At 37.8% G+C, this 26,268-nt stretch overlaps 1 protein-coding gene across 9 annotated transcripts in view; it reads right to left on the bottom strand.

The window, feature by feature from the left end:
- AKAP6 (A-kinase anchoring protein 6) overlaps window positions 1-26,268 on the bottom strand; it is a 284,148-nt gene that overhangs the window by 168,564 nt on the left and 89,316 nt on the right. For all 9 annotated transcript variants that reach the window (XM_065064088.1, XM_065064084.1, XM_065064086.1 and 6 more), the window contains 2 exons: window positions 24,755-25,006; window positions 16,453-18,240 (listed from right to left, as the gene is read on the bottom strand). In XM_065064088.1, coding sequence (XP_064920160.1) covers window positions 16,453-18,240; window positions 24,755-25,006 — 2,040 coding nt within the window. The remainder of the gene's footprint in view (window positions 1-16,452; window positions 18,241-24,754; window positions 25,007-26,268) is intronic.

Consider the following 26,268-nt stretch of genomic DNA (forward strand, 5'->3'; position numbering starts at 1 on the left):
TAAATACTTAAAATGAACACAGAAATAAGCCGTCTTTGGCATCCCAAGCAGTTTGTGCCTGGCTTTATTCCTCTTTCTTGTCTTGCTGAATCCCGTTTGCATATTCCTCCCTACTCATGAGGACTGTTCAGCACATCCCAGTGCTCACTATCTGCACCTGCTCCTGCCTCTGGGTGCAGCCCAGGAGTTCCTCACTCCCTATGTCTCCAGCTTCCTCAGTCCTCTCCTGCGCTTTCCCACTGAGCTTCAGAAGCTCACCCCATCCCTGGCCAAAGACTGACATCCTTTAGAAACAGGTTTCCATTAACTCCCCACTTCCTAGTGTGTGGAGCAGACAACAGGACCAATGCCTACTGCTGTCAAATGAGTCAACCAAAGGACTTTTGGTAACCACCGACCCTAGCTACATGCTCCCCTGGAGCTGGTGGCACAGCCAATGCTCAGGTCAAAAGTAGAGCCCAGGAGAAATTTATGGGATGTTTCTAACTAATAAGCAGTTGATCAACTTAAAAACTTCTGATAACAACTACAAAACTAGTGATAACTACATAAGTGCTTAGGATACTGTAGAAAGACTTCAGTTCCCTTTGATATCCCTGCATATTCTCTTAACATGTCAAGGGTCTTGCTCAGACATATTCTCACTGGATTGAAGTTTTCTGAACAGCACACAACTAAGACATCTTGGAAAAACTTTTACCGCCACAGTCATGAAAAACAAAGTGAGACTATCGAGGGAGTCACTTAAAATTATGCACAAATGCCTCTCCACTAAGCCAACACCACTCCTTGCACTAGAACTTTTAAAGTTTCCTAATTTTATTTCAGTGGTTTAATTTTACTTTTACATTACAAGCTCTCTCTCTTTTTTGGTCAGATAGGAAAGTAAACAGCTCTGGTGTTCAATAATTTTAGCACTTCAAATGATCTCATTTAGTCTTTGAAGTTCAGCTTTCATTAATTGAATGGAATGGGAAAGGAGGAAGCTTCCATCTCAGCTGCAGCTATCACTTTACAAATCCAGCTTTTATTAGATCACATTTAAGAAAGGAAACAGACTAAAACCTAGTTCTGTAATTTCGAGTTTTAGTCTGAAAGATAGCACATTTATGATTTTTTTTTAAAGAACTGTGATAACATGGAAATTTTACTGTATTAAAAATGTAGCTTTGTTTGTTTGTTTTGGCTTTTTTTTTGTAAACTAAAAGCAGCAGTAACTTACATGTTTTTAGTACATTCTTGGTGTGAGCTTCCTTTACATGAGGAATCTGGATATGTGCACCTAAGGAAGCTAGCGTTAACATTGCCAAAATTACACCATAAAACACCAAAGATACAACTGTATCCAGTTAATGCCATTATGAAGAGTTCTATGGCCCTCATCCTAGACAAATTTTGGTTTAGCTTTTTGTGGAAAAAAAATCTCAGATTTACTTTTTCTACATGGCACAGGTAGCAACATTATTTCAATATCTTTTGGCTTGTAATTTTAAGCTGTGCAATATTAGCACTCAGTTTATTAGTCTAACATTTCCATTTAACATGCATGCTGGCTTGTACTTAAGACACTTTTGGTCATCGCATTTGTAAAAGTATAAAGCCCTACTAAAGTCTTGATCTAAGAATAAAATCAGAATAAAAGAGACACACCAAAGTCTTAAATGCAAACATCCTAAAATCATCTGCCATGGTAGTTAAAAGTGACAGTGGATGGTCTACTGTATTCCACAAACCTCAGTGTGGAAGCACCAGACAATGGTGCTTGTTAAATCACTACCCCAGACCTTTTTTTCTCTCCACCTTCCCTTTTACTACACAAAGGGAGTTCTCTTCTTAAAAGAATTGGTTATGAGGCTGTGTGCTTAAAAATGAATGCCCAATTTTGTTGCAAGGAGACAGTGTTGTAAAGTTTGTTCCCAATTTACAAAAAGACTGAGCTCACAGAGGGGTCTGTGTACAAGGATGGGCTGGCTCTAAGGGCACTTCTATCACAGAATGCATTAAGAAAACCCTTTGTCTAACCACAAAAAGACTTGCATATTAGTCTCAGGAGGCACATATTTCTGCCCATGGACTTTATTTTCAAAAGGATAAAAGTGCACTTTCTTCATAGGCAAAGGTAAGTCAAAGAAATCCAGGTACTCAAGAGGATGAGGCTGCAACAAACTGCCACAGTCAATTTAATTGGAGCTCGACCCAGAGGCAACAATAAAACCATTAGCAGTGCAGATGTTAGAGATCCCCAAGGAACCAAGATGCCACAATGGAAAACATTCTTTGTGTGATATTGTCAAGATTCTGTGGCAGACAATGACCTCACAGAAACACAAAACTGACCAAACACATTAGTAGCGTGGCAATACTTAATATGCAATTCAGAATACATCCATTCACAAACAATTCAGAAATAGAACTTAGCAGCTTTCTGCTAAAGAAGTGTCACATTTACCCAATAATCCCAGCGTATGAGTGCGTGTGACTTAAACATTTCTCCAAACAGGGAAAAGACAAAGATTAAATAGTCTTCTTAGTGGATATCTGTGTAAAGACACACCTTCATCTTCTACTACATACTGTTTAGTTGAGCATTTTTTAAGACTGTGAAATTACACAAATCTTTAACAAATGCCAGCTCTGGGCTTTGTGCCCAACTACCACACACAGAATTATAAATGACCATTTAATTTATTTTCCCTAATGGACATCTATCTAATTGGTCATGATTTATATGGTTACAGAATGGAAAGCGGGAGCACAGGATGTTCATTGGCTTATTACTTTTCCTGGTTTTAGAGTCCCCAGGATGTATTCTGATTCTGGAAAATCAGAAGGATTAATCAATAAAAATAGAGAGTTATAACAAGCAGAGCCGGACAGACATATCTCAACATTTCAGAGAGATTTCACTGTAGAGCTGAGAGTACTTCTAGTCTTGAAATAGTGAGGACAACAAAGCACACATTTTACAAGCCAAGGAAAACACTACAAATGAACTCTGTTCTAGCTTTCCCCCTAAAAGCCAATAATAGGATAGTCTTGATCTTAATACTTGTAGACCTTTTGGTCCACCACTAAATCAAAAACTTTTGCTAGCATTTCCAAACTTTTTCCATATTGTATTTTCCCTGGAGCAGGAACAGCAGACAATATTTTTAAGAAGTTCTTAGTTCCCTAAAGCTTTCTAGTTAGAAGACCCACAACCATAAAGTTAAGATAGGCTTAAAAAGTATGGTACAGGGAAACGTGCCAAGTCTTACTTTTCAATACATTAAAAATAACTATATTTGAAGACAGTGAACCTGATTCTGCAATAAAAGTTCACTGTCCCCAGGGGACTGTTGACTTTATTTCTGCTTCTATTATAGACAAAGAGAAGGTTATACTAATCTGAATATTAAGAATAATTCCTAAATGTATCTCTGTAGGTTGCTTAAACTTTTCCATGATGCCAAAAACATAATTCATTCTTTACTCTATGCCTTGTTGCTCAAGGTAAAGTCTACTTTCTGTTTACAAGAACTACCACTACTATTTGAAACTTATGAAATCTAAAAAGGGACATTCTTAGTATGTGGGAAACTACAGCTGGTCTGTGGAATCCTTGACGAAGAGTATGGGAATAGAGATCAGCCTTGAAGATATTAAGGTTTACCCTTGAGAAGGATGGGAGGAAAGGAGTATCCAGAGATATTAAGTTGTACCCATGAGAGAGAAGGGACGTACCCGTGAGAGAGAAGGGAGTAGAAGAGTAACATTGATGATAGCAAAAATAGCCAATGAGATGTTACTGCTGTAACTTGTAACCAATAGTGAAGAGACACATGAATTGGCAGAACTGTATAAAAATGCACTTGTAGCAATAAATGGCATCTACCACTTTCATCCTGGAAGAACTCGGTCTGTGCCGTTTGTCCGTCTCAACCGCAACATCAGTATCAGCAAATTGACTGTGGAGCATAGATACAGGAAAAGTAAGGCAAATGCTTCCTAAACCCTGTTCTTGAGAGGTATGTTCTTAGCACACAAGCTTCCAACACTATTGGTAACATTTCCTCAAGGCTTTTGAAGGACTGGTGAACACCTGAAAGCAGAGAAGCAAAACCCATGGGCTGGAAGGACAGTGCTGGGGAGAAGAGACCCACGTAGCCCTGAGGACAAGACAGCTGCACATATGAATGTCATATAGCAGCACAGGAAAACCAGCATCATTGTGACTTTGAAAGTGTTTGAGAGTAGAGAGGACTAGTGGAGAGAAGGGAGGGGAAAAGGGAAGAATGTTGGATTCGTCCATCATTTAAAGAATCATCTGGTATGAACTTAGCAGCAATATGGATTGTCTGTAAACCTCCAGAGATTCCATCTGCTCTGATGGCAATAATGCCAGGCACACAAAATGGCTACTGATCTCTTCTCACACTGACATGGCCATGCTTTCTACCTGAGATGTAATGTTAACAGGCACAAAGCCAGGTAAGGTTTTTGGCCTCCTGCATTTATTCAGGTGAGGACAGAATTCATGTTGAAAAAATATGGGATGCCAGTGCTGTATCTCAAAAATGGTGTGAGATTCAAAGCACTCCTGGGATTCAAGTGAATAAGTAAATGAACATATCCTTCTTTATAAAGAAAAATCTTATGTATGCCTTCATATTCTAGATGACAAAGTAATTTTTCTTATCTGCCTCCTAAATTATCAATCATACTAATTTGAATCTTAGCTATTTTCAAGGCAATATTTCAAACTGTTCAAGTTCCACGTGAGGTCACAGTGCTGGATGGCAGCGGCACAGCCCGAGCTGCAGCCTGGGCTTGGAGTGAAGGTGCCTGCTGGAGCGCAGCCTGCACCGGCCCTCTCGTGGAGACGCCTCACACCACCTGGAAACCACCACTGTGCCAAGCAGCTAAAGCACCCACCACTTCTAGAGAAATAAGTTTTATAACCACTGCAGACACAAGTATATTAAGTAAATATTTTCCACTGTTCCAATCAGTACTGAATTTTCTCAGAACACCTCTGCAGTCTGAATCTGTATTCAGAAGTTTCTAGCACTGATCTCATGCAGCATTCCTAGTCTGTGGGAAATTTTGAGGTTGACTGAGGAAATATTGAAACTATGGAGTGAACAGTATACGCAGCAGGAAGGAGAACACAGGAGTTAAAGAATACGAAGAGCCCTGAAAATGAGGGAGAAACAGGAAGAACAGACAATAAGGAAATGGGCCATAAACAGGGACGAAAACAAAAGAGGAGGAAATAGAAGCAAAGTACGAGACAGTTCTTATGATGCAACTGAAAAAAAAAAAAAAAGTGTGATGTTCTTTGGGTCATTGGGATTAATACAGGCAGGCAAAAGCAGAACAGTCAGCAACCATGATACTGTGAGTGCTCAGTAATGTACAAATTTCTGAATGATCACGCAAATCTGGTCTACAAAGTTCATCACACTACTAGGGTTGAACATGTTGTTCCTGAAAATATATTTGTTCACAAAGAGTGATGCCTGCTATTGGTCATATCCCACAGAAGCTTTCACTACCCTTAAAATAACTTTTTTTCTGAGGCATTTCTTCTCTACATAAAATCCAGTAAGTCTAAACAGCAGCTAGGTAATAAAGATAGGTACCCAAAATGTCTTCTAGCACAGGACAAGTTTTAAGTTTCTCTTATGTATGACAGCATCAAATATTCTAAACTGAGGCCTTTTTGTATTATACCCTTTTGTGACACTGCCTAAGTCACAGACCTGTCATATCTAGAGATCAGCTAAGAGATGTGAATGTTTTTAGGTCGCTTGTTTCACTCAGCTGGTAAACCGGGGAGCAAGTTAGGGATGCAATGTCTCCAGAAATTTGTAGCCAGTGATCTATTAAGGGAAGCACAGGAACAACAAATAAACCTGCCTGAGCCAAGAAAGATGATGCTGGCAACTCCCAGAAAGGGGGATTTCAGCTCTCCAGCAGCAGCTGGAAGGAGAGGGTGGGTTCTGGGGAGACCCTGAGCACAGTGCAGGAGAGAGGCCTCTCTTTGGTAAAAATGCCAGGCACAAAAATGGGTTGCTAGGTCCTGTCTGAACGACAGTGACACAATGCTGCAGTATATTCACATTTGTTTCACAGTGTCAAACTTATTTATCTGTCCATTCTGAGCACCTCCAAACACAAACAGAAAATGTAAAAGTTAGTACAGGATCTGGTGCTCGTAAGTGCAAATTTATTATTCATTCTATAAATCAACCTAAAATCAAATCTCCTGATCAGAACCATTCCCTTTCTTTCAGTATGAAGTGTCTGCTATGCAGCAACCTGGATCCAAACTCTGTGGCTAATGTGAATCTATAATCAGTATCTCTATTTTCAGTGAAGCTGGTTGTCTGATGTGCTTTTTCTAAAAATGCTGCCAATATAACTATTGATGTAAAGGTACTTGGAAGTACTGCATTGTCTCTTCATATAATTATTTTAAATGTTTTGTTGGCAACACACCTTATTTTCAGATTGTTTTACAGCTACTGTATGTATTGATTATGAACTGTATCCAAAGGACAAATTAATTCTCATTTGCAACTTTTCCATATAATAGCCTCTGTAATATATCAGTATACAGCTTTATTCTGCTCTGGAAAAACAGACAATTATGGATGATCATCATTCCTTGGTTTGCATACCCTGAGTATTTGGGCTTCAGACAGTGGACTGGGGTTAGTACGCCCTGATGCAGCTGCTATTTCTGCCGCTGGTCAGCTGCTTTCTTGTGTGTGCACTGGACAGCACTGGAGGACGCTCAATTGGAGCCGTGCTGGCACCTCCCTTGACTGGGCCCAACATTTCTTTAGTCTTTGATTTCATAGATGCTAGAAATGAACCTTATTCCCCAGCATTTGATGCCTTGAAAGATGCATATGATATACATGCGCCACGGTTCCTCCTGTAGCTTGAAATCAGTATGGCCCTATGGCATAATGTCAATGTAACAAAGATTTATGTACTTCCAAAACTTTTATATTTTCCCAAGCAAAGAACAAACCACATTTAAACAATTAAATTAGCCAAATCGTATACATTTACCCAATGGCACAGAATTAATCCCACAGGATTTTCAGTGCCTTTTAAACAAACACAAAAATCATTATTTTTACATGACATTTTCAGTAAGTTAACCAGTAAGTGATAGATAAAGGAAAAAAGCCCCTATATTCTTCATGTGATCGTCACAAAGCAGGACCAAATGCTACTTATTTAAATACTATAACTATAGTTCTCTGAATAATAATTAAAATGGTAGTTATATTTTCAGGGAGACAACGTCTCTAAATTTTTTGCAGACGCATACACATGCCACTACTTTTAAAAATCAGAACAGTGTATCAACATTCAATTTGCTGGAATAAAAAACATTGCAAAAATTGTTGGAGACTATACTACACTAAAACAAAAAGGATCTTCATAGGCATGAAAGATTCTAGTTTATGATTTATTTAACCTCTGAATTTCTAACAACAATGTGTGTCAAGTTGTGAGTCTCGTTCGAGAAGCAAATTGAACAGAACTTTCGTAAAATAGGTACAGTAACAAGTTTTGACCTCAAGATGGCGATAGATCACCATGTCGAAAAGTTTTCCAAACGCAAGCGAAAAAACACTTTTTAATAAAATAGAAAAGATGCTGTTTGCTTGTGGGTAACTGCCAAATACATTGACCTCTGCTATATCATTGATACGACTTCAGATATAATAACCACGATTCCCTGTCAAAATCAGAACATTAATGTTAACATTTCCTATTAGTCAAGGCTAATTAGTTGAAAGTCGTCTGTCACCTCACAAGAGATATTATCATTCTTTGACCCATGAACTTGTTTTGCAGCCAAGATTTCTGAGTTGAAGAAAAGGGAAAATGGTGATTGTCACTATTCACTACATATGGCAGGAGCAAGGGGAGACTGAGATTCGCTACCACTTCCATCCATTATTATTCTTCTAGTTTCCTAATTTAACCTCCTGTTCTGCACTTGATTCTTGTACACCTGCAGTCTCCAAAGAAATATTGTCACTATTAGTTCTTCCATTAATTGCTTTTCTTCTGCCTTCTAATTAATTTAGCTTCCCTTTTAGATTTTTTTTTTTATGGTTTCTAGTGGGCATTCATTTACACCCTCTTTAGACCCTAATTCTGACTTTTTGCATCCCAAAATTTGGATATGTTTACAGAATGAAATAAACCCAGTTTCTAGTCTTTTTTCTTTTGTCTTGTTATTTTTTATTTTTAACCCCAGAAGCTTTGTTGTTTCTAAGGAATTTACTATTTTTTTGTTGGTTTTCTGCACCTCAATAGAGCTATAGGAGATATGCACTGCAGTGCCTAGATGAGCTTGACCCTATTTTGGGCTTTCCGAAGCCAATTCTATGCTAGCTGCTATGGTTCAGTCGCTGCTAATAGTGCAGCAGTATTTACATTTTAAATTGCCTTGTGTGTCTTTAGTCTTGTACAGCACAATGAGGAAACGTTCAGATGTAGTCAGATGCTGCATCAGTAGAGAAAAACCAATTAGTAATATTAAGTTACTGTGACTTGAACATCTACACTGTCTGTTACTGAAAATCTGTTTGCGTGTTTGTTCTCCCTCTGTCAGCCTGGAGAGTTTCCAAACATTGTCCAAGGGAAACCAGAGGCAAATCTAGCCCGTGTTCTGGTAACCTTACTTGACTCACATGAAAAACAGCTTTTAAAATAAATCTTTACTAACAATAAAGGAATATTCAGATAAGATTACAGTTTGATTTGCTAAGGACCTCTCAGCTGCTTGCGAGGATTATCATCTGTACTCCAAAACCTAAAGCAAGGAGGAGAAAACAATTTTTTGCCTTTCTGGTTGCTCTCAAGATAACTTTTCTAATAAACGTCTGTGTAAACATACAGTCTGAAACAAGCCTCTGAGAGACAGTTTCCTGTCCATATTTACCAGACATTATATTCACTCTGATGCCTAATGATAACAACTATGATTTAAGAGTCAGCATGATTTAATGTTTCATTCCTGATCATAACATACTGGAAAGGATGAAGGAATGAAGACCAGTTGCTGTCAAAAGATATAAAGATATACAAGAAGAAAAAGATGAATATATTTTGAGAAGTTATGCAATAATCTTACATAAGTGGACTTGATCTTTCTTTTCAGGTTAATCCTCTCTAGACCCTCGAACATTTCTGTTCCTCTGACTCATCTCCAACATGTACACATTTTAAGGCAACGGTGCATTAACAACAGGAAATAGACTGGCATTTGATTTTGGTAGAAGTTAGCAGCAATGTATTATTTAAATGATTAAATATTTAGAATAGAGCATGGTGATTTTGATATACTGTATCTTTCTGGAATATCCTGTACTTCCTTGCAGAAGATACATAAAACATAAGTATCCAAGAGCCTAAGTATGTTATATAACAGAACAGCAGGCATGTCACTCTGGAAATATAAAGCAAGGAGCATTCTCTCTCATGCTCCCATATTTAACATAGTCAAGGGAATATGAAAAAAAAACACAATTTTAAATTCAATAGTTTTCTGTTTAATAATGGTGGCACTTCAAGGAGCCCTAAAATCAGCAGAGTATCTAGTTTACAAGGTAGCTCAGAAGTTATCTCAAACTCTTCACAAACAAACAACTCTCTCCCCAGTACCTGCTCCCTGTAAGATAGCAGTTATAGGGGATTCAGCCCTGAACACAAGAATATCCCTCTTAAGCCACCACATGCACCTTGAAGTAAATTCCCATATTGCAATTTGACTTTTTTGTGAAAATTAGTGCTGTAATTGAAAGCTTCTAAAACTGTTTTAATAGTTGCTTAGTGCCTTCCTCTACCTTGAGAGAACTGAAAGCAGTGAACAGTCAATCATAAGATCATCTTAAAGTCAATACTGATTACTTCTCTGGGTTATCATTGTGTCCCTTTTAAATCTGGAGGCTCTATTGTCTTTCCAGGTAGGTTGCCTGGCATCCACATCTTGCCTTCCAGCCTGTCCACTGTCCATTTCTTGCAGTCTTAACTGTTCCCTCTCTCCATCTTCAGCTCTGCTGCATCCTTTTGTCTATTAGCAGATGATTAAGAAATGACTCTGGGTTGTGAAGCAAATTGTCACTTAAAGCTGATCCAAGGGACTGCATTAGAACAGAAAAGGAGGGCTCATGGATTCACAGAGGCAAAAGCAGCTGTTCCTGCATTCCTCTAAGCTGTTCACAGCCACCCCTACGCTGAGATGTAGTGTCCAACTATATGCACAACAAGAGAGAATTGGGAAGCTTTTTGCAGACAGAGGTCTCATATCAGATGTGGGCCAAACATGGGATGTAGACAAAGTAGACGTATCCCTTACAATCAGTTCTAAACACTAGTAAAGATATACCCTCAAATCAATGCTACTAAAACTATTTGTGAGCAGATTTTTTCTCTCTCTCCCTTTCCCTTCCTCCCCCACCTCCATTCCCCTCCCCACCCAGTTATTGGGAATGACTAGCCAAATACTGAATATAAAATACCCTGGTCTAATACTGTTTACTGCCAAATCATTCTGAGGTCTTTATATTGGAAATTCAAACATTCCTGAATACACATATGCTTCAAAATAGATGTATTTAATTAAGGAAGCATAATTCCTGCAGTCATTTACAAATTCAGAATTTGTACAGTTTACATGGAAGTTGCTGTTTTTGCAAAGATTGCTGGTGACAAACTTGCTCAGACTATTTGTGCTAAAGCAAATGCCAAAGAAAAGTGAATGTACTTGAAGGAGCTGTTTAAAATTCAAGCAAACTGTTAGGAACTAAGTGTTCTGGAGAAACAGAGAGTTCACTGTGTTTCAATAATATCAACTAGTAAAGAACTATATTTCTGAGTAAAAGTGAGAGTTCCATATCTATACTACATTATTGCTTAATAATAGTTCAACCAGCTTGAAAACTGAGGGATGGGCTTTCAAAGCAGGGGTGTATCATCAGACTCAAAACAACAAAGCCCAAACTTGACTTTCAGTACAAAATGTGAAGTGACATTTTCAATTATGCTGCACAAAGCAGCAACACTGCTGAGAAAACTGCAGAGTTGCCAAGGAATTTTTGGATCTGATGTCTCTTGCTCTTATTGCTTTTTAAAAACTGGTCATCAACCAAGAGCAATATTTCAACCTAAATTGTGTGATGCAGTATAAGTGAGAGTCAGAGGTGAACCAATTTTGGCAAGCATACTATCTATTAGGAAAAATACACAATCCATTTATTTTTAGAAGGTCAGCATTAGAAACACTGTGTTATTGAAAGCAACAGGGCTGAGGGGAGCACTACGACACTTTAAAAATCCTTTATCTGGTAATCCAAACCAAGACAGTCCTGTTCCTTGATGATTATCTTTGCGTTTTCCACGTGTTCTGCCATTACTGATTTTGTTCTGTTTCTTCTTGGTTACCAAGCCCCATCAGCATTATCAATTCCTATTCGTTTTTCACCACCTTAGCCCCACACTGCAAACTTCATTTGTCCTCTCTGCATGTTTTTCCCCCCACCTCCAAACAGAAATAAACTTTGCGCCCCCTAAAGCAAAGCACCTTCTGCCTTAACTGTACTGGTGTGTTTTCAGTCCATTCTCTGCCCATGAGCCACTCTGTCCCCTTTCAATCTAAACAACACCAGTTCTTTCCCCGTTATGTCAGTTCTCCAAATATTTTCTAACCAACTGGCCCTCCACTGCCCAGACGAACTCCTAGCCCTATCTCCATTATGAACTTGCTCTACCAAGTCCATTAACCATTTGCAGAAGCCTACCATTTAGTCACCTTTTGTGACACCCCTCTAAAAATGCAAATAATTCCCACCCAAACACACAAGCTATTTGTTGCACTCTCCTTTGTAGACTGCACTGATCCTTAGTTCCTCCTAGACAGGACAATTACTCTTGTTACTCCCAGAGTCTGGATAAAGGGTCTTTAATCTCTGGTCCACTGAGGCATCTTGGCTTTAGACAGGATAAATGGTTGTATGAGGGAGAGAGGGTCCCTGACTGGGTCCTGGAAGGCAGCAAAATCTTTCATCCAACTCTTTGCTGTAGGATTCCTAGGAAATGCTCTAAACCGCAGCAGAAAAACATGCAGACTAGTACTATTTTATTCCCTCAGTACATCAAGAAAGTGGGAAACCAGTGCCAAGCCTGACTGGGCTCCCCAGACGAAGTACAGAGTCAACTGAGTTGAGGGCAAATTGACACAATCTGATAAGCTAAAAAGATGGGACCAATGGATATCGAATTGCTTCTTGCAGAGGAAATACAGCTGCCTCTTAACAGAAATGGAGCCTGTGATAAAACAAGCTATAAGTCTGTATAACAAGAAAAACTGACAGTTAGCTCCATACAGTTAAGCCTGAGGCCTGCAAAACAAGCACATTTTCATTAAAATGGAGCGTCTTGCAAATGGTTACATTTATACTCTTTGTAATAATGCCCTCAAAAATCAGGTAGATGGGGTTATCAATGACCACAGATTAAAGCACAGGGATATCAGTGTAGTCCATCTAGTATTGCTTTTTAGCTAAGGAGATAAAACTGCCTGAGTAAGGTTTTTATTGTCATTATTATTTTATTCAGATAAGACAATTGAAAATGCATCGTCATCAGATCAGTCTAGGATAATTTCTTTCAGTTTGCACATAAAAATGGGGGCACAGGGGAATTCAATTATAAGTGCAATTTTAAGGAAAACTTTGCTTTCTCATAGAAAGTAAACCTTAAAGCATCTGGAACTGATACTATGGAGTTCTAGTGTTACACACGGGAAGTGGCATTTGGCTATCTTCTTACAGAAAATAACTCCACTGACTTTACCTCTGAGAATGATGTTGTTGTATCTTTATCTTCTCTGGTTAGCATAAAAGAAACTACAAAGCTTAATCTGCATTTTAAAAATCCATTTCAGGTAGCTACTAAAAGCTGAGCTATACTTTAACAAGAAGAGGAACATTCAGAATTTGGTATTGCTCCTTCTCACATTTAATTCCAAAAAGTGACTCCTGAAACATACAAGGAACTGCCACAGAAATTGTTGTGTACCCCAGAATGAAGGTTCATAAGAAGCAGGTGGCAAAGAATTAGCTGCAGTGCAAGGCAAAAGTTGGCAAGAGTATGCAATATTTATTGCAAAGCAAGGAAGTGATCCTATGTATTAATAACAGCAAATGGACCAGTCAAGCAGAATTCTGTTTGCAGGCAGACACATAGATTAACAGCATGGTAATACCCATGCAAGGACATCTGCATCATTTGCAGGTATGAAAAAAGACATTTTATCAGCTTCTGCACGTGACTATCCTCCATATAACTGAGAAATTAATAAGGCTTCCAATAAATGCTTTAGCATATGTTAAACAAAATGTTTACTATCAAGATATTACCAGACTTACAAAAATTCAAAATTATTCCCATTATGATAAAATACTGGAACTTCCTTGTTTGTCCTATTACATAGCAAAAATATGACTTTCAATGATTTTGAGGCTGCCAGTCATTTCTAAGATGTTACTATCCCAAAATGAAACATTATTTTAGTTTTGTTTTAGAGTCCCAATAAATAAAATATATTAGACTAGACACTTTTAGCACTGTAACTGGATTACTAATGGGCATGAACATGCTGCTTCTGTCCTTAGCTAAGTTCTCATTTCAGATCTGACTTCTTTAGGACAAAACTACCACTAACCAAAGCAGTATTGGCTTATTGCTAAGACAGGTATTCATGCAACTAGGAAACTAGTTTTTGAGCTGGAGATTTCTTATTAAATAACAGAATCAATGTAAATGGCAAATGACAATAATTTTTTTAAAAAGGCACGCTTTTGATACTCTGTTTCAAGAATTGTGATGTAGGTATGATATTTCTAGTTAGATTTTGTTTATAATATTTCATAACATCATGTAAGGGTGGGATTTTCTATTTTTATGTTACTTATGTCAAATTAAAGTACCTCAGCAAGACACCATAGTGTTACTGAGGCAGGATTTACCTTGGTAAGAGCTCTTGTATCGAAAAATTGGTTCTTTAACTAGCCTTACAAAAAGAAGATGTAATTACGAGCAATAATGGAAAAACTTGGCAAACCCTTCTATTCCTTTAAAATATTGTAATATTACAATTTCTTGGCAAAACATTTCAAAACTTTTCTCTTTATTATTTTCATTCACCATTCAGGAAGTTCATTTTCAAGCCATTTAATGTAGCTAACATACATCTTTCTGCATGAAATAGCAGTAGTGTGCTGCTTTCAAGCGGATGGCTCACTGACCTATCTCCCTAGCAGTGCTCTTTGCAACTGGTCTTCTTTATCTTTAAAACCCTTCTTCTACTCTGAGCCTCTTCCCACAACATACCTCATAAGATTATTTTCAAACTCCATGATCAATGTTTCCCAAACTTTCATCACAACCAGGAACACGGAGAAACTGTAGAAAAAGCAGCATCAGCAGTAGCAAAGTTCCTCAAGCACAAGAGTGGCAACTGTAATCACTAGCTAGAAGGGTTTATTCTGGTCAGAGAACAGCTAACTACCTTTAATTGCTGTCAGGAGCTCAATGCGCTCTCCAGAGGAGGTGAGGAGAGGCTGGGTATGGAGAGGAAGTGGGTGTTCACAACTGCAGCCAGTTCTTACAGCTGGTTCTTACTCCTCCATCCTGGCAGGACTGAACTGCAGCTGCAGGGAATCACACCAAAATAAATGACCCCCAAAAAGAGAATTACCTTTTCAAAAAGTCTGAGAAAAGTAAACACAATCATTTGAAAGGGTGATGCAAAAATTTTCTCTACCACCTGCTTCTTGCCAAAAGGGTGCCACACAGAGCCTAGTGGGGAAGCTGGTCCCTAGACACTCAACAATTCTATTCCTTAAACAGGCTCTCGTAGTAGCATTTAAGAGACAGCATCTCACATATTCACAAGCAGCTTTGATGGGATCTGTTGCTTGTGTAGAATGAAGTACTCTATCTGTCAGCTTCATCTGGACTAATTTTCAACGCTACGCAAACTTAAGCACAGAAACAGCTTGCACTTACGGGAATGGTTCTTTTCTCAGAGTCCAGAAGATGAACCCCAGCCATCAGGATGGAGGCAACAACTCAAATCATTAAGTGCTGCCCTTCAGAGCTGACTCTCTTAAGGCTGACAGCCTCCTCTGTTTAAGAAGAAATTTCTCTTTCTGTGTTTTCTACCCTGACTTTATACTCAAACACTTCTAGCTCAACTACTTTTCTACCAGTTATAATACTTCCATTGTCGCTAAAAGTTATAGGAATCATGCATTGTAAGAAGCATTTACTGAAGTTATAAAACTAAGTCCTTTTTTCTTAGCTGTTACAGATCTTGATGACATGGAAGATAATGCAGATACCAGATTTAGCATTTAGATGGCAAGAGCACCCTTTAATGCAAATTTCATTAATTTTAAATGTTTTGAAATCTAGTAGAGATGGAGCTTTCTTTTCTGACAGCCATTTTACTAAACTATATTGAGGATCGACATGAAATGTTCTCTGCAATGGCCAGGAAGAAAAACACATCAGAAAACTGAAAAAATAAATATTACTATGAATTTAAGGTAATGATTATGTTATTGAGATGGCTAGGTCCTTATTTGATTATTCTTTCAAATTCTTCTCCCTTTCCAAAGGTTATCTTTTTTCTTGAAAAAAATCTCTCATAGTGTTAACTACTCAACTCTATAAAGAAGAGTTACATCTAAAAAAGTGATGCCAGAAGCCAAGAATGAAACCCTATCTCATCTGAAACCCTGTCTGAAGTTTAATGTAATAGTATATTGCACTCTTAAATTGCCATTATCTATGAAAGATTTTTTTTTTTTTTTTTTAAAAAGAAGACAAAAGAAAAAAATGTTATGCTTAGTTCTACCGACACTGGAGAGAAATTAATCAATGAAAAAGAAGAGAACTGACTGAAGAAAAGATGTGGTTATTATACCTGATATAACAAGAATCAAGAAAATGATTCCTATGTTCTTGGACTAAAAATATAAAGAAAACAGGCAGGTGATATTAAGTATAACTTCATTCAAGTACAATATAGACCCTTGATTTTCCAGTGTTTATCTTTCACCTCATCCAAAAATAACTTATCATGTAACTGATAATAGCAAAGAGAAGCTCTATTAATAAAATAATGTTTTGCCAAGTTTAAAAGCATTGGTGTAAGTAACATGATGTAGACAATTTGTGCAAGGTTAAAGTTCACTGCAGTCTATTATAATTACAATGATATTTGCTGTTCTCTACTTCCAACAGTCTCTGAGACTATTTTCACTGTTAAAAGAAAACAAGAAAGCAACTCCACCCCTGCTCATAGCTCCATCCCCATATGTAGGCTTATCAAGAACACAGCAGAAGAACATAAGATTATTGCCTTACCTCAATTTTTTCCCATATGGTTTCATAATTCTCTTGATGTTGTATATCTTGCATTAGTTGGTGAATTAAAGCTGATTTATTTGAGGCAGAAGTCTCATTCTCATGGGGCTGAGTGACAGCAGTCCTTTCTGACTTTTCTTCAATATATTTTTTAATGCAAGATACAGGCACACAAAGATCTTCATCAGAGAGAATATCACTGAGAGGCCCAGATTCAATACTGTCACCCAAGGAGGATACTATATCACTTGAAGAGCTTGGTGAAATTCTACCCCTTTTTTTGTACTTTTTTGTTTGGTATGTTGGATACATTTCTGAATCTGAATTCATTTCTGACAGCTCCCAATCATCAATGTTTTGAATGGTTTCTCTTCTGGGTTTTTGGGGCAGCAACTTTGTCAAATTTTCTAGTTTTAAAGCTAATACTTCAGTCTGTTTGAGATGTGAAGGAAGTGCTAAATATTCATCAGATCCATACCAGACCTCACCATCTTTACTGTTTTTCTGAGTGTAGTTTGGTGTTGAGGAGAGGCTTCTATTGTTCTTTCTTCGCAGTAGAAGAGGTGATGAGTTGGTAAACTCAGAACCGACTGAGGAAGCGCTCCTTTGGCTACGTGTTGGTGAACTAAAAGGCTCAGTTTTACCTTGTGATTGCCCGTTTGGATCTTTCTGGTTACAAGAATCTGATGATACAGAAGAATCTGTTTCTGTCTCCTCCAGAAACTGAGAGTTATGAGAAGTAATTCCATTCTGTAGAGAAGAACGTCCTCTTTTTTTGGCTTGTATTGGTGGAGCTGTTTTACACACACCTCCAGGTGTTCTGCCAGCTTTCATTTTCTCTGGAGTATCATGAGACTTCTTCTGCTTTGATTTTTCTTTACAGGTGTAGAACGTAGACTTCCCTAGACTTATGGGACTGTCCTTAAAGCGATTATTTATTGTGTACTCATGATTTCTATCACCTATTTTATTTAAGCAATCATATGACTGACTAACTGCAGATGGACTGTTAGTGTAGGGTGACTGTAAAGCTAGGCAAAGTTTGGACCTGTCTGGTGGATCTAACAAAGAAGGTGTACTTCTACTCATTTCATTTTTAACTATCTGAGAGATTTGCCTTTTCAAATCATTGGTTTCCATATAATCTTTAAACACATCATCTTTCAGAAATAGACCTCTTTTTGGCAATGTAGGCTGTGTAGGGGAGTCTTCATTATAGTTAAAGCAGTCTCTTATGGGTCTCTTAGGAGTTGAGTTTTCACAGTGAGAGTATTTGATTTTTTCACCAGTGTGCTGTGGAAGATTGCATTCTGATTTCTCTACTGTGGAAACTGGTTTGCTGTCAGAAGGTAAAACACCATCTTCAGAGCAGGAACCTTTAGAGAGAGAGGTGTTTGTGGAAGGAGATACTAGTGAGAGCTCATGTGGTGCTTTCCTGTCTTTCCTTTCTTCTCCATCTTCTGCTGAAATAGGTATGTGGGTTTCTTTCTCATTTAATGCTTCATTACACTGGGAAGCAATGGAATCTGTTGCTACTGCAAGTAAACCCACACTTTTGATAAGCCCTGGAAAGTCCTTATCCATCTCACTGTAGTTCCAGGATTCAAATGATTTTAATTTCCCTTGGCTGGAGGTCATATCATCCAGAGCACCAAGCAAATCCTCACTGGGACTGTAGTCAGATAGTTCAAATGCAGTAATACCACAATCCAGTGACAAGTAATTTTGGGAACATTTGATGGTTAGCTGTCCAGAATCATCAACTTCAGTTAAAGAGTCGAGACGGTCCTGAAACAGACAAAGAAATGGTACATTTTTAAAATATTAGTTTTCACATGCAGCACACATGAAGTAACAAGCTTCTATGTTTCACTGTCTCACACCTAGAAAAGCATTCATGATTGACTCGACTGTTTTTGCAGTACTCTCTAGATGAGCAAACCATTCTAAAGTATTTGGGAATTAAAAAGGGCAGTAAACCAAAAATGCTTAGTTTCAGTCTGGTGCTCTAACCTAAAAATAGCACCTCCACTTTTCTGCTGGTATTCTCCTTAAATTCTGCTTTCAGTGCAGGGCATACTCAGAAATTCCATACAACAGGCTCATAGTATTTCCCATACTAACTACCTCGAACAGGAGGGAGGGGATGTTGGGGACTGCTGAGTATATCAGCCACATTGTTAATCTTTTGTTCTCAGAAATCCATGCTGCTCTATGATCTTTCTGTTGATCACCAGAATGTTATTTTTCCAAGCATCATCTAGCAATGACAGACATTTCTTCCTGTATTTAGGAGACAGAAGTTGCTAACTGCATTTTATTTTTTTTTTCCTGGTAGCATTATCCACTGAGGATTTATCTGCTCAATATTTGGAGTACAAATGGAGAACAGCTCAAGGAAAAGAAACTACAGCTGTGAATCCTAAACATCTGGCCTGCCATGTCCCCTTGTCAGTATCTTCTCAATTGAAGTCCTTCAACCTCAGAAACACAGACATAGCCAGAGGGGACCATCTCAAGTGGCAAAAAGATTTTAAGATCGAAGTCAAATCAATGTTTGTAAATATTTTGGTGAGATATTTGAAGGACACTGTAAAAATCCATCCACATTAAGATCCTAAACCAGCCTGATACACAACAATCACAGAAAAATTATGTATAGTCAACAGTTTATAAGCTTATTTTACTAGATGATTTAATGTTCTAACATGTAGGCAGGTCTCATCTGTTTCCAGATCCCAGCGCATAATTTGAAACCTGAACTGAAACAATTTCTCTTTTTATTGGCACTTGTGTATATCTTCAGGGACTCCATGAAACTATCTAGTACAAGAGAAATTGGCAGAACACGTCAGCTCGACAAAAGAAAATGAAAAAGTAGAATTTAAAATAAAAAAGCCAACATTAGCCTAAGTGCTTAAAGAAACTGTTTAAAAAACATCATCAAGGGCAGAAACTCATGTTTTAGGATTCTAGCTTTAGGTGTTTAAATTGGTATACTGGTTGCTTTTTCCCAGGTTTGGTGTTCATAGTAGAGTTTTTAAAGGAAACTCTCGAGTAGCTACAATAGGTGTGAATTATTGTCTAGAACAGCTTGTCTCACTACACTGCCTGAACCCATAGTTTACGGACCTTAGACATCATGCCTGAAGAAGGTGCAATAACCCCACAATCTCTTCATCTTATAATAAACCGCTTGGATTTTGGTGTGGACAACAATAGTCTCAATATAGAAGGCTATTGTTTGTTATCTTCTACTAACATATGTTTACAGAACATTATGTAAGCATTATATAAAGTTTGAACACTGTACTCTGTCCATTCCACCTGTGTTAGACAAAGTAAAAACATCCTCCAGCTAAAAATGTCATTTATAGAAAAGATTGATTAGAAAGTTAATTATCAACCATAATCTTGGACATTGAAAATAGATTTTATTTAGCATATTCTATCCAGATGTAGAACTTATGCCACAAATTGTACATTGTCAACAGTTCAGAATTAAAAGAGGAAGTTTCTATAAATCTGTCAAATTTATATTTTGGAGCTGCATTTAATGCAGAAAATAATGACTAAGCAATGATCAGTATTACAGCTGCATTTTCCCTCTCATCTCAGGAAAAGATTACACACTGTAAAACCATATGTAAATCAAAACCCTTTCCAAGGCCCCTAAGGCCTTCATTTCTCCTGAGTAATGAGCTCTATTCCTTCATATCTTAAAAATGTGTTTATTAACATTAGTGAAATTTACAATCACATGCATTAAACAATCTTGCTTGGTCATTTTCCAAGCAGCACCTTATATATGTGCTTCTGAAGAGCATTATTTAATGCCACTATTACCAGGTTTTTATTATTCTTTTCATTTCAGAAGAATATTACATTCAGTTACTTGCATGGCTACCAATAAGAATACCTTAGTTCAAAAAATTTGTCCCTTTTTACATGGTAATGCTTCCTGTAAAGCTCTGTAGGCTGTTTCTAATACTTGTATTTATAACAGTAAAATTCTGCATTTTTTTTTTTACTCCTTCAGATGACCAAAGTTAATTTGTAAGATATTTCTTTTGTGACTTAACCAACTGTTTGAGAACATCAATATTCACTGTATTTTAACATAGCCTGATACTGAACCTTTCCCTATTTCCTGGCTTTATCAATTGTGAAATAAAACTCACAGGTTAGGTTCAGCTTTACAGACATCAGGCTGCATGGAACTCATTTTTCTTCTCATCTGTCTCTGGGCAATTTCTGAAGAATTGGTCCTTCAAAATCTTAACTCTCCAAAGATTTTTATTTTAAAAAGTATTTTCTTAATTTGGCATCTCCATCATGGCAAGCAGCTTGCCTCACTGGTCCTTCTGTTTCCTTCAAGCCATGAAACTTTTTGTGCCCTTTCCTGCTGGCATCTTGTTCAGTACAGCACTGTTGGAATAGCCCCAAGCACAGTCACTGCCTGCCCAGTCAATGAGCTGGCTTCCTAAGCCAGCCCCTACAGCCTGTGATGTAGGCATGTAGGATTTAGTAGCTAGTCTACCTGTATTATCCGTGTTTATTATGTTGAGGCTAGCTTCTGCACATTTGTTTGTATTTACAGCAACAGTGTAAATATAGCCCAGGCAGGGCTGTTAGCTGTGTCACTGTTTAAGGCTGGGCTGATAATCAAACCAACGACAAACACTCTCTTCCCAGAAGAGAAAGCAGAGAAGGGAGAGAGACTTATGGGTTGGAAAATAAAAAATAGCTCTACTAAAATAATAACAATGAAAAATAGTATAATAATAGCAACAATGAAAAAAATATACAAAACTACTGTTGAGCTGCCCTGGTGATGATCAAAGAATTGCACTTTGCAATGGCAAGCATCACCAACTCTACAGGGCAGGAACCAGGAAGACCCAGACTGGAGTCAGCAGCAGAAGAGAACTGGAGTCTGAAATGCATGGGTTGGGATTTGAGTCAGGAGATCAGGCAGAGTCCTTCAAGGATGTCAGCTATGAAAAAAGAGAGTGTGACTCCTCTTATTGCCCACCTTTAAACTGACTATGACATATATGGGATGGATTACTTTTTTGGTCAATTTTGGGTCACCTGTTCTGTCTGCTCCTCCCCACAGGTGCAACACTTTTATGCTCTTTCACTTGTAGAACATAAGAGATCTATCAGTGACCTCCGTTTCTATAGGGGTAAGTATAAACATGGGCCTTTCTGCATACCATTCCTACTGTTACCTCAGTAACAACTGTAAACATGAAGTGTTATCAATTCTGGAAGCAGACACCGACTGAAAAAATGTAGTCAACTTCAGAAAGTGCATTTACTTGAAAGAAACTGAAGTGAAAGGAATATTTACTGAAAGAAGAATTGTCTCTGTCCTAGCCAAAACCAGGACACACTGTGATTGACTGTGCAATCTATGAACTGAGAGAGTAGGGAATATTAACAAGACGAGATTGTCTCACTGAATATGAAAGAAACCTTGGCAGGTCACTTCTTCCACAGAGGTCCTCAGCTAACATTGGCAGCCAAAGCTGCTCTTCACCATTACACAGAAGACAGCTGACTTCAGGAGCGAGCCAAACATTTTGTGAAATGATCGGTTCAAGGACTACAGAAAAGCATAACATTCGCTGCATTGGTTCAGATCAAATTTCCCTTGAGCCCAGTATCTAAACATTTTCTGCTAGCTGAGCTGTAAGATATGAAACACTGAGGGAGCTGGGTCTCTTTAGTTTGGAGAAGAGGAGACTGAGGGGTGACCTCATTAATGTTTATAAATATATAAAGGGTGAGTGTCACGAGGATGGAGCCAGGCTCTTCTCGGTGACAACAAATGGTAAGACAAGGAGTAATGGGTTCAAACTGGAACATAAGAGGTTCCACTTAAATTTGAGAAGAAACTTCTTCTCAGTGAGGGTGACAGAGCACTGGAACAGGCTGCCCAGGGAGGTTGTGGAGTCTCCTTCTCTGGAGACATTCAAAAACTGCCTGGACACATTCCTGTGTAGCCTCATCTAAGTGTTCCTGCTCCGACAGGGGGATTGGACTAGATGATCTTTCGAGGTCCCTTCCAATCCCTAACATTCTGTGATTCTGCATGGGTATACATACATAGCCTTTCCACACACAACATTTCTACCCACATTCCCAGCTTCTACCAATGAGCAGCGTAGGGACTTCCTCATTTAGAAGTTAAAATTCCTCCTATCTTTGTTTAATTTTCATGCTTATTTTTTTGAACTTCATTTCACTTCTGAGTGGTAGTGAATTCCAAAACAGAAATCTTGGCTGTGTGTGAAAGTTCCCTTCTATTCCTTTCAAACCAGATGACTTCTCAGTCCTAGGAGGAAAACATAAGCTGTTATTCCTGGCTCATGATCCCTAAGGAGTACTGGAAATTAGGAGAATGGTTCTCCAGGGAAGGCTTATTTGTATGGGCAAAAGTTTCTAGGTTGGCTCAGTTTCTTCACATATGCTTGAAAATCCCTAATAGATAATCACAAGGCACTTAGTAGTCCCACAACATAGTCCAGCCTGGGAAAGGATATGAGGGAAATGCCATTAAAAAGAAAAAAAAAAAAAAGAAAAAAGAAAATTAAATTAATTTTTTTTAAAAAAAAAAGGAAAAAAAAGGTAGACAGGAGTAGATAAAATTGTCTCTACATTACACTTTATTTATTTATTTGTTTTTGTCAAAGAAAGCCACTACCATTATACCAAATGAAAAGCTTGAATAAATACCTAAAACTTAAAAGCTGCAGAGCAACTTCTGGGAATCTGTTCAAGCATTAGAGCAGAAACTTGATATTAATATTGTGTCTCTGCTATTGCTAGCCATTAATTTTATAAAAACTTGTTTATGTTTTAGTTGGGCTGGAAAAAAAGAATAATGCCAGGATATTTTGTCTTTTTTATTACCATATAAACCTATCTGGCAACATGCTTTTTCCTCACTGAAAAATAATCTATCCATCCCCAGTCAGTCCTCCCCTGTATCAGAGGAATGTTTTTTATAGCAGTTGTAATCAGATCCAGATGGGACATTTCCTGTTTCTTCCTATCTGAATCTGCCCCTTCCTTATGACTTGAAATCACCGTGCTTATGTCATAAAATAATGACATATCCCCACTCTGGATATTCATGCAAGTGTGGATTTCCTTCAGACTTGCCAGAGAAGGTTTCCCAGCAACAGCAAAGCAGAAATCAAATCTGTAAGCACCAGGTATGTACACATCAGGAAGAGGGGGTGTGGAAGGTGGGCCTGAGCATATCTGAACACTGATTTCAGGACCACCCACTCTGTTGTGCCAAAGATAAATATAAAACCCAATAAGAAGCAGGAAAATATGCACATACTCTTTAAACTTGTGTGATCTAAAATTCAGGACATGTTTGGGGGACTTCTGACTTCCTCTGTAACACAGGTCACAGAATCTCACTGCATTGATCTAGAGGTTTCTTTCTGTACACGTATCTAATCCTAACAAAAGCATTTTATCTTAATCTTAGGACTTGTATCAAATGAGAATATACACACTAAGATATCTTCTATGAACCATTAACTATGGTATAAAAAGGTGCATCTTTTAGTTTTAAAAATTAGGCTAGTAGTGTCCTTCTAACTAAGGTAATTTAGTAATCATGGCTTCAAAGGAAAAGGCATTTTAGTTAAATGAATCCAGATTTACAAGCCACTTACAGGTGTGTGAATTTGACACCCTGTTTGGTAAAAAAAAATATATGATTCATGCATGATTGGTTCTCAGACAAAATGTGTGACTGTTTAGAGGCCTCTTGCAGAATTGCCACTCAAACAAATTAAAGTCCATACTCTCCGCTTTAAAGCAAAGTTGACCTAGACTGTAAAGGTTCTGAAAACTTTATGTAAGCCTCAGGTTCATGTATACAAGAAGGGAAATGTCTAAGCTTCTCATGAAAGTATTCACTGCACATAAAAAATGAGTTTTGAATTGGCTACGAACCTCAAATTCATGAGTGACCAGACCAAGGACTTTGGACCAGATGCACCTCTACAAGTGTTTCTAGTCCTTTAAGAAAAATATTTCAGTCAGGAGCAAACCCTGCTAGCCACTGTCATGACATTTCTGAAAGTACTTTGACCTTAAAGTACTTCCTTTAATTTGATTATCAGCTGAAGACACTTAAACCACAAAAATAGCAAAATACCTAGAAGTAAGCTGTCCTTAAAATGGTCATCCTAGCAATTTTATATGTGCAACCAGGATGAAATGCTTCAAATACAGATGAAATTCTCAAAATTTAATTTAGTTACTATACCTCCTTAGTCTCTTCAGAAAATGCTTGCAGAATATCAGCCTGCCTGGTGTAGTTTCCATTGGCGTCTTGCAGTCCCTGGAGAATACGCTCTCTCAGAACCAGAACAGAAACACGTAGCTGGTGCCAGAGTAGTTGTACTGTGTGGATATCGACTATCACATTGACAGAGTAAGACAGAAGCTTCAGGGAAAACTCAGTCTCTAGTAGAGCATGAATTTGTTCAACATGATCAGATATATCTTCACAAATATCCTGTAATAGAAAAATAAAGTAGATATTTAGCTACAGGCATGGTCTTTCCATAGATCAGCTCTACTTTTCATCTACGTTTTATTAAATGCAGAATAGATTATTTCAGCCAGAAAGGGTAATGTAATTAATACATCCAGGGATCTTTTTTTTTTTTTTTTTAATTTATGGCAACGCTACAGCAACTGAAGCAGCAGCTGTCCTGTTTGGCAGGACTGCTCAGTAAGTGCAGAGACAGCACACAACAAAGAAGGATGGCACAACAAGATCACATGAATCAGAAGCAGAAAACTTACACTGTACAGTGACATCCTAGAAGACAGCAATAGGAATTAGAGTGATAAGACTGCCATGAGCAGACTCCGTCTCTGCTTCCTCTCCCCCACCCCTAGATGAAATGCAAAGAATCCAATCTGTGCCATCACTGACAAAATTCTTTTGGACACAATTTACCTTTTAATCTACCCTTTATAGCCAAGTAGCGCAAAAGTCTGGGATAGACTCCATGTGGACAACATATTTCTGAGATGCATTGCTGATTACTGTGATGAGAGTGCACTAGTTTTTTATGGTCTTATTCTGGACTCAAAATTGAACAGAAGAAGATGGGTGGAGAATGACAAAGAGGGAAAGGAGAGAAGCTGTGAACAGTTGTGTTGAGAAAGCAGAAAAGAAAATATAAGTTACCAGGTTGTAAAACTGAGGTTCTTACAGCATGGTATCCTCCAAATTTAACAACTAATGTTTCAGATTTCTAAACTGTGCTGCATACAGGGTAAATTCTTTTCAATCTAGTCTTAATTTTCTTTGTGAAAGGATAAGTCACAAGACTAAAGAATATTTAGGCATATGCTAGTGAGCAAACAACACTGCATTATAACAATTCCCTTTAAAAACTGTGTAAAAAAGCATGTTATAAACAAGCAAGGAAATGTGATTAAAATACTGGCAAAAATATCACACTGGAGCCTAGAATTGCTTTCCTACATCTGTGACATATTTTTTAAAGTGACTTGATAGCAGATTTTAAATCCAACACTTCACTCTTTAAAACAAAACAAAAACAGCAACACAAATTATTTTAATTCAAATCTTCAGCTTTAACTTTCAAGGTAAAGGGTAGTACATGCACAATGTCAATAAAATGAGAATAAACAACATAATTTTGATTCATTTCAATTTTGCTATCAAAACAATTCTATCAGACAATTATAATGAAACCTCATGTCTGATGATACTCTTGTGGTTTTGTACAGCAGCAGAAT

Source organism: Columba livia, chromosome 5 (assembly GCF_036013475.1).
Source record: "Columba livia isolate bColLiv1 breed racing homer chromosome 5, bColLiv1.pat.W.v2, whole genome shotgun sequence".
Lineage (NCBI taxonomy): Eukaryota > Metazoa > Chordata > Aves > Columbiformes > Columbidae > Columba > Columba livia.